Source organism: Ursus americanus, chromosome 35 (genome assembly GCF_024610735.1).
Source record: "Ursus americanus isolate L20-20 chromosome 35, mUrsAme1.1.p, whole genome shotgun sequence".
Classification (NCBI taxonomy): Eukaryota; Metazoa; Chordata; class Mammalia; order Carnivora; family Ursidae; genus Ursus; species Ursus americanus.
Genome location: NC_142161.1, coordinates 4427618 through 4436741, shown reverse-complemented (window position 1 = coordinate 4436741; position 9124 = coordinate 4427618). Strand labels below are relative to the sequence as shown.

At 58.2% G+C, this 9124-nt stretch overlaps 1 protein-coding gene across 2 annotated transcripts; it reads right to left on the bottom strand.

Annotated features, from left to right (window-relative positions):
- Positions 1 to 327: 327 nt before the first annotated feature.
- Positions 328 to 4954, bottom strand: REM2 (RRAD and GEM like GTPase 2). 2 transcript variants are annotated; one of them, XM_045802793.2, is made up of 5 exons: positions 4782 to 4954; positions 3203 to 3544; positions 2908 to 2981; positions 1779 to 1986; positions 328 to 1391 (listed from the first exon to the last, which is right to left on the bottom strand). In XM_045802793.2, exons 1-5 carry the CDS (start codon positions 4882 to 4884, stop codon positions 1096 to 1098), a joined length of 1023 nt encoding a protein of 340 aa, XP_045658749.1. In that variant the 5' UTR covers positions 4885 to 4954; the 3' UTR covers positions 328 to 1095. The 2 variants fall into 2 exon arrangements, with proteins under 2 accessions (XP_045658749.1, XP_087715131.1); XM_087859005.1 differs by lacking the exon at positions 4782 to 4954 and adding an exon at positions 3681 to 3826.
- Between the last annotated feature and the right edge of the window lie 4170 nt (positions 4955 to 9124).

The window sequence follows — 9124 nt, the reverse complement described above, 5'->3', positions numbered from 1 at the left end:
TTACTCTGCAGAATAAGGTGTGGTAAGGTGAGGAGGTCTAGAGTCTGTGGACTTGGTCCCGTAGTGTCACTACATTTCTAAAACTTCTAGCAAGTCTTTGCTTCTTTCCAGGGTTGTTTGCTCATCTGCAGAGGGAGGAGCTGGACACAGTTATTTCTAACAGCCTGTGGCTCCTTGTCACAGACTACACCAGGACCAAGTCAGTTCTGGAGCCTCCTGGAGATTTCGGTTCCTTGCTCCTCTGGGCCTAAGCTTTAGTGTGTAACAGTTTCCATCTACAACTATTCCTTTTGTGGGGCTTTTGAGAACAGAGTCAAAATGAGCAAATGTAGAAAAGTTCTTTATTGAAAAGGGAAGGGTGGCTCCCTTGCTGGGGGCCTCCGCGGCCCTGGCCAAAGGGGACCGTGCCACCTGCTCAGCTCTTCACAATGGCATCTGAAGGCAAACGTCTGTCCAAACCTTACCTTTAATAACCTTACAAGGGAAGTGCCCTGGTGGTGTGCAGGTAAATCACAGAATCAATTCTGAAAAATAGCACTTCCAGGCCTTTGCCTTTAAGGACTTCTTAAAGGCAAAGTGGACGACAAGTGCAGCAACTAAGAGCCACCACGTTTTAAGAAAAGTCTCCAAGAAGCGTCTCCGTGTCTTTACCTTTAAGGATTTCTTAAAGGTGAGGCGTATTCGCGCCGAGTACAAAGGTGGAGAACTGGAAAGGGGTCTACAAAGCACTTTTCCAGTTCTCGCCTTTAGGATTTCTTTCCAGGAGGAGTGGTCAAGCGTGGCTTCATACAAGTCAAACAGCTCGCGGAACGGTAGGCCCTCCTGCCCTCCCGGAAGCCGCCCGGCCCTCCGCCCGCAGCGCGCCCGCCCACAGGTCTGCGTCCTCGCCTTCTAGGCGCCCTGGGGCGGGGAGGTAGCCGGGGCACGCGCGGTGGCGGGGCTGCGGGCGACGCACGCCGGCGGCCGGGCGCCCCGGGCGTGTTTGGTTTCCTAGACGGTCCTCGCAGAGGAAGCCGGACGGGGGCGGGGCGGGGCGAGGGGGCGAGCGGAGGGCGCGGTGACCATGGCGACCGCGGTGACCATGGCGACGGCGGCTCAGAGCACTGAGAGGTCGTGACACGACCTGGAGCGCTGCTTGAAGAACTTGGCGTTGCGCGGCACCAGGTTGGCCAGGAAGCGCTTGGCCTTCTTGGTGAGGCTCTCGCGGCGCGCAGGCGGCGGGGGGCCGTCGGGGCAGCCCCACTCGGGCCGCGGACCCCCGGCGCGGCCCCGGCCCCGCCGCAGCCGGATCTGGCGCACCGCGCCCTCGAAGAGCTCCCGCGTGTTGTGGTGCAGCGCGGCCGACGTCTCGATGTGCTTGCAGCTCAGGGTGCCTGCCAGGTGGCGGCCCTCTGCGGGAAGGGACCGGTTAGGGCGCCCGCGGGCCGCACGGGGCCGGGGCGGGGCGAGGGTGGGCTTGGGATGGAGGGGCAGGAGGTGCCCGGATGCAGTAGAAGGGGGTCGCGGCCAGCGAGTCTCTAGCGACCGAGAACAAGGCAGGTATCGCGCAGAGGGCGGTGGTGGTGCCGAGGGGAGGAGAGAAAGGGGCCTTGGAGAAGAGGTGAGGCGTGAGGAGAAGGGGTTCTCGGGCCCTAGGCACGGGCACTGAGAGTCTGCCCTTAGCCTGCTAAAGGCTACGGGCAATTGATCGTGCACCCGGGAGGGTAAAAGGGCCCTGTGGAGAAGAGGTGACCTGGAAGGGGGAGATTTCAGGGATGGATGAGGTACAGGAAACTCACCCTCCAGTGAGACCTCGCGGGAGCGGGCCAGGTCGCTCTTGTTTCCAACGAGGATGACAGGGAGGTCGTGGTGGGGCCTCCCAGCCCGCAGCCGAAGTAGAGTCTCTGGAACTTTGGAGAAGCTTCGTCGGTCGGTGACTGAGAAGACGATGAGAAAGGCATCCCCGGTCTGAAGGCAGTGGTCCCGCAGCCACCCCCCTGCGTCCCCCTGCATATGGGCAGAGAGTGGTGGAATGTCAGGGCTGGAGGGGCGGGAGCACCTGTCCAGCACCTGCATGTCAAGGATGAGGCATCTAGATGTGAGGGAGAAGCCACCTGCTTAGCTCCGCGGAGCAAGTTAATGGCAGAATCTCCATACCGTGGAGTGTGCTTGTGGGGGAGAGGGTGGTTTACCATGTGAGCCCCACATGGGGGAATTGGCGACACAGGCTCCTAGACTGGGGTAGCGCACCCTACTCTCTTATGCTTAAGCTCTCAGTTTAAAAATGAATGCTCTTCAGTTGTATGTAATCCGGCCTCTCATGTCTGCGTAGTAACCATGTATGCTCCAGTAGTCACAAATCCTCACTTTCTCCTCTTCCCTGATATTCCAGAGCCCTGAGCTCTTGTCCTGTCCGATCAGACTCTTCCAGGCTGGAGAATGTATGGATGGGGTCGATTTCAGGGTGTTCAGCCTAGCTCACAGCTGCAGGGTTTGTCAAATTCAGATCCTAACTTCCCTCTGGGTCAGAAGATCCTGGAAAGGGGCGCCTGGGTGGCACAGCGGTTAAGCGTCTGCCTTCGGCTCAGGGCGTGATCCCGGCGTTGTGGGATCGAGCCCCACATCAGGCTCCTCCGCTATGAGCCTGCTTCTTCCTCTCCCACTCCCCCTGCTTGTGTTCCCTCTCTCGCTGGCTGTCTCTATCTCTGTCGAATAAATAAATAAAAAATCTTAAAAAAAAAAAAAGAAGAAGAAGATCCTGGAAAGACAGAGGCACTCAGTGCCAAGGCATGCGCATTGATGTGGGCCTTTGCTCTCTGAGAGGATACGTGTGAAAGATCAGGTTCTAGGGCATATTGGAACCAGGGCCTACAGTGTCACCAGCCTTCAGCCAAACTCTGCCCCTCCCCAGCTCTCCTAGGTTCTTACCTGTTCCCAGATGTCATAAACAACTAGAGTCACTTCCTCCTTATCCACCGTGATGCGTCTTTCATAGGTGTCCTCTGTTGGGAAATAAAGACAAAGAATAGAGCCCATTAGGAGGCTCCCCAACACTTGTGAGGCCTGGTAACCAGGGCCCCCCTCCAGGGAGGTTGCCACAGAAAGCACTGGAGTCGCTTCTCTTAGGTTCTGGCCTCCAGGGGCTGCTCGTGCCTTGAGCTCTTCCATCCCTGACTAGGGCTCCACAGGTGCCCTTGACCTTTCCAGGGCTCCCCCAAAATACCTGGGTTCTCCGGCTCATGAGCACTGTCTCCCTGGAGACCACCGAAAGTGCCCGCTAGGGCGCTCTTGCCCACGCCGCTCTCCCCTACCAGCATGACCTTGAAGATGCCATCCTTTTGGGTGGGGCCTGCCTCCCCTGAGCCCAAGGAGTCAGAGGAACCAGAGGATGAGGCTTGAGGTGGCCAGTCAAGTTCATCTATGGCCTGGGCGCGCCGGAGCTGGTGCTTGTAGGGGACAGGCATACTGCCTCTTCGTCTGGGGGCCCCTGGGGCAGGGGGTGGCCCACCCCGGTCCAACCCTGCCAACAGCTTCTCTGGCTTCTTCAGCAGTGAGGCATCTGTTTCTGGGGGGGCAAAGAGAAGGAAGCTATGAGTGGGGGTATGCCTAGCCATCTGCAGAGGGCTCAGTCCTGCCTGCTCTGGCCCCAGAGCCCGAGTGGATGACCATGACCCAGAAGGAGCTAAGAATATGTGTCTGACCTCTGACACTGAACTCCCCCAGAACCCTGAACTGGTGGGGCTCAAAGGAGCTGAACTGAAGCCTTACCCAATGCGGTTCCAGCCACAACCTGTTCAAAACATGCCCCATGCAGGGGAGGCACCTGTGCGCAGGCTCGCACACCCACTCAGGCCTCACACTGACACACAGGCCCACCCCAGACTAGGCCTCTGGCCCTGGGGGCTGCCCCTCCTTCCACCAAGAGGCCCTGCCTTCTACTGCTTCCCAAACCGGTAGTCCCCCCAGCTGGGGAGGCGCGAGGGGATGAGAAGCCGCTGCTGCTGCCCAGGTTCTGGGGGGCGGGTAGTGGTAGAGTCAAAAACTTTGTGGGGAGCCTGTTCCCAGGGAAGGGCCTTCCCTCCTTATGATGTGTGCATTGGGGCGCCCCCCCCCCCCGTGTGTGAGAGGAGCTGCCTCTTCGCATGGCCCTGTAGGTGAGCATCGCCCAGTGCATGGCTGCGTGTGACAATCTTTCTGCATCTCTGGCGGTCCCCGCGAGTCCCAGAGAATCTGTTCGTGGTGAGGTAGAGGGAGGGAGGGAGTGGGGGAGATGAGCGAGAGAGCGGGAGCATGAGCGAGAGGGAGAGTGACAATGCATGGGTCAGGGTAACTGGAGGAAGAACGACAGACACAACAAAGCGGGATGGCGAGAGGCTGGAAATAGCCCAGGATCAATACTTGGCTGGCCGCCAGGGCCTCCGAGAGCCAGTGAAACCCTCACAACAGGTCCCCAGGGTAGCCCCCAGCCCGTGATTCCCAGGCTGGTGGGCTGCCCCTTCCCTCTCCCCCGTCTGTCCTGCCCATCCCAGCCTCTTGGGAATGAGGCTGACCTAGGGGCTGAGCACCAGTTTCCCCAGCGAAGCCCTGGGAGTGATGGGGGAGGGGGCGTTTAGGCAGCGCCCCGCGGCCCCCAGCCCAGCCTCAGTCCTGGTGTGAGCGGGAGGCTTCCCCACTTCCTGAGTTGCTCTTCCTCTGTGCTGTTTGGGTTCAAGCTCCGTCGGCCCCCAGTTCCGACCTCCCCACCAGAGCTTCAGCTCCCACCCCCATGGTGTCGGCTGCAACCTGCCCAGCTCAGCCCTCACCTGGTGTGGGCGTCCCCGGGGGGGAGGCCTGGTGGCTGCCGGAGGGGCAGAGTGCTGTGGTTTCTGTGTCCGTGTCCATGTCGGTGTCGAGGTCCGCGTGCATCGGTGCGCGTGTGCGTGTGCAGCCCCGCGGCTTGCAGTACCCACTCCCTCACTCGGCAGCACTGTCAGCTTTTCCCTTAAATACCACCCCCATGCCCTCCTCCCCCCCCACACCTGGGGAAATTGTCCCGCCCCCTGATGAGGTCACACATGCTAATGAGCAGTGATGTCAGCGGGATTCCCTCCTTTCTGCCCCCCCCCTTTCCTTTGTGTCGCTCGCTTCCCTCTGGGAGCACACACACTGCGGAGTCTGGTTAAGACCCGACCAGAGACCAGAAGGAAGTCAGAGGGGCGAGAGAGACAGGGGTTCAGAGCAGCCGGGTGAGGGGTCAGTACGTAAGGGAGCTGAGGATGGCCGGAGGCGAGGCCCCGGGACTGGAGGTCTTCCTCCAGGAGCCAGGGCTGTGCGTCATTTGTCTGTGGACTCCCCGCCTCAGAGCCCAGTGTCCAGCTCCGAGTGGGTGCTCCGTGGCTACACGGGGGGGCCTCGACGCAGAAACTAAGAGATTCAGGGTCATCCTGGCACCAGGCTTCCCCATCACCCTCTCGTTCCCACCACAGTAGCCCCTTCTGGGCGAGGACCCGCCACAGTAGCCATTCCCCACCTTGGCCCCCAGGCAGGTGGGGGCTCTGAAGATGGGCGGTGGCTGCCCTGTTGGCACAGCTTCATCTTGTCACTAGGGTCAGATGGGTGCAAACCATGTGTGGACCACCCCTTCTCTCCTGCCCTGCCAAGCCCACCAACCTACTGTTGATAGGAGCAGGACAAAAGTGGGAGATTGAGCTAAACCTTCTAGAAGTTCCCAATCCCGAGTGCCAGCCCCCGCTCTCTGTGCTCCCTGGGGCACCACCAGCCCTCCGGGGCTACAAGACGATGTCTATCTCTGTGTGGGGAGCCAGGATGGCTTTACTGCTCCTTTTCTGCCCGGGTCCCTTTCCCTTCAGGCTCCAGCTCTTCTCTTTTCTTCCTGACACTGCAAGCACCCAAACAGACCTTCCGACTTCCTGGCTCCTTCCCTCCCCCGCCACAGTTGGTTGCCAGGTGCTGCGCTAAGCACCTTCCTGCATTCTCCCCTTTCATCCTCATGACCCGAAGGCTCAGAGCGGTAGGTGGCTGGCCTGTCCCCAGATCTATCGATCGATAGATCAATCGTGCAGCTGGAAAATGGGGACACCAGGATTCCCAACCTGATTTTTCCAATACCAAAGACTGTTTTTCACCAGCTATGCTGCCTTCTTCGTCTTAAATATTCCAACAGTCTCCTGTTATTGGGAACGGTCTGTATGGTAATCTTCGGTGGACTCCTCCAATGGAAGAGACAAAGAGGAATCCTGGACTGATGTGCGGTGACCGCTTATCTGGAGTGAACTGCAGGGCAGTGTTCGGGGTCTCGGCGGGGCAGAAAGGACTCCTGAGCAACTATCACACTTCCACACTTTACTCGGAGCGCAGACTCTCCAGTCCTCAGTCACAGCCTACTTGTCCTTCCTTATTCACAATTCCAGAATGTCCCTGTGTGTTCCCGTACTCAACATTTAGAGTAGCAAGGGACCCCTGAGAGCCTGGTAGCAAGCAACAGTACGAAAAACTTTGAAAGTGGTCGTCAACATTTAAAATGTGGTCGGAGGGCATTTGGCAATAAGGCAAACGGCTCCCCTGACCCCGTTACAGGCGCTGAGAGCATTGCTATGGAGAGGCCCCTGGTTTCTCGGAGTGATCCTCCGCTCTCCAGAAAAGTATTCTATTGCAGATGTGCTGAAGAGGAGTATGTTTAGAATGATTTCCTTCCAAAATGAGTTTTAAACGTTTTAAATTGTAAAGGGGTGAGCTTCACGGATCTGGAAAACTCACTTAGGTGGGTGGAATCCTTTCTAGGATACCAGAGGAGAGTGAGTCAGGACACAGCGGACCCCGGCAGGACTCAGCCAGCCTTGGGTCGTACGAGCAGGCTGGGTTTCACCCTGAACCTCCATCTCTCTTGTCCCACTAGTAAGAGGCTGTGCACTGGCCCCTGGCCCAGCTTCCTCGGCAATGGGAGATCCTGCGCAATAGTGGGGCGAAGGTGAGATCTGGAACTGAACCAATCCGGGCTTAACCCTGCGTCTCCGTAGAGGCTGGACTAGTCTCGAAACTCCTGAGATTGCTCCTGAAACTGACTTGGGCTGATGATGCTCACGGCACAGCCTTGTTAGGAGGGTTCGCACACGTGAAGAAGGATCTGGCACTCGGCAGGTTACCCAACCAGCAGGAGCTCGCACAACCTCAGGCAGGGTGGCGGAGGTCCCTCACCCCTCCCAGCAGGGCCCAGAGCTTGGTTCAGGTCCATTCTTAAGGACTGAATTCTGGTCTGTGCTGTTAGCTCAGATTCCCAGGCTGATCTCCATCTCGTGCCGTGAACACCTCCCTCCTCCAGAACCAGCGCCTTGGCAAGAGTCCCACACCCGAATACCGGGAACTTTGGATGGTGGTGTCTCTGTCTTGATAGGATGTGACGTGGTCCCGTTTCTTTTTCCTTAGGCCACGGTGCAAGTAAACTTGGGTGACTGCTGCCCAGTGCCCCACCTCTCCTGGGTGGGACCCTCGTAGTTTCCCCATGCTGCCTGTACAAGGCTCATCCCCTCTCCGCCAACCCGGGGCTTCACCGTGGCTGAAACAGTAGTGCTGCCCCTTGCACCTTCTGGAGCGTACGCCCAGCACCTAGAGAAACTTCTTTCAGGCTCAGGAATCCAGACACACAGCCCTTCCCAGTGAATGCTACCCTCAGGTCTTCCCCCTCTGGCTTTCTGAAGCATTCCACCCTGAGGAGCATTCCTTTACTTTAAATCTTTGTCCACATTCAAGCTACAGATACCACCAGGAGGTAAAAGGACTGGAGCAGGACAAGGAATGAAGCTTTCGGCTGAAGGGTTTTTTTTGGGTGGCTGTGAAGAAGAGAGGAGCAAGGGAGAGGCAGAGAGCATTGATGGGGAGGTGTGGGAGGGAAATCAGCACTCCCTGCTTCCCTGGGCCTGACACTGGGGGAACTCAGGGACCGCTGGCGCTTGGGAAGACTCAAAGAGGGAAGCGTAAGCAAGGATGGGGATCTCTGAAGGCCCTCCCCCCATCTCCAGAGAGGGTCTGGAGTGAAAGGATTCTGGCTCTATCCCAAGTCAAGATCCCATGATCCCACGACTGTACCACATTCACCCTCGGCCCCTTCCCTAGGCTCTTGGACCCAGTTGGTGCTGGATGTGAGGATGCTGACAGGCTGTGATCAACAGGGCCCCTGGACCCGGGGGTGGGGAGAGGCCAGGCCTGCCAGGAAGGCTGAGGGCGAGCCCGAGGGAAGTCTGCTTCTGTTGAGGAATGCCTCACTTCCACTCTTGGGGCACCATGCCCACCCGGATCAGCTCTGTATCCTTTGTCCCAGTTTTCATTCCGAACTCTGGGACAGCTTCTGTCGCTGCACTCGCCAGAGGCTGGGCTCCAACATTCCTCACAGATTATCCCCTCCTCCATCACCCTCTCCAGCTCTTCAACTCCGGCCGGCCGCTGCTTACACTCCTGCCCCTTGTCTCAGGTCTGGGGTCCAGCCTCCAGCCCTGGCCTTCACGGCGGCTTAGTTTGCTTATCCTGTAGATGCTTACTCTCCCTGGAATCCACAACTCTATTCCAACTACTGACCACATTCTTTAGAGTCTAGTTTGAGCCCTCTTCTGGGAAGACCCTTTGGATTTGGTCAAAGTGATGCCAGCATCTTCACACCCCGAATGTTTATGATTTTTCTCTCGATTTATCTTTGTCTGTTCTGAGGCATCCTGGCTGAGAGTTCATCTGTCTTGCCTAGGACAGACTGTAAGTGCTTGGTGGGGGTGGAGGGTGGAGGCCAGGAGTCGTGGCTCCTGTGTTCCACTAGGGACGTTCTGCTTCTGTGCTCTGGAAGTACTCCATAAATGGGAACCTTCCCAGCTACAGGGCCCAGCTGGCTCACCAGACTCCTGGCCTGGCGGTGAGTAAAGAGGTCCGGTGCTTACCCCTGGTGTCACTCACTGTAGAGCTGAGCCCCGGGGGTGGGTGGGGGTGGTGGAGAGAGTTGATCTTTGGGCATCTTGGAACTTTCTTCCCCTCTGAGTGGTATAAAAACCACGGGTGTGTGGTTAGAAGTGAGCAGGATGGGGCAGGAGCGGGAGGGCAGACCAGAGGGCTTCACAGGGAGGAGCGCGGTGAGGCGAGCATAAGCTGAGATGGGTAGAGACAGGGC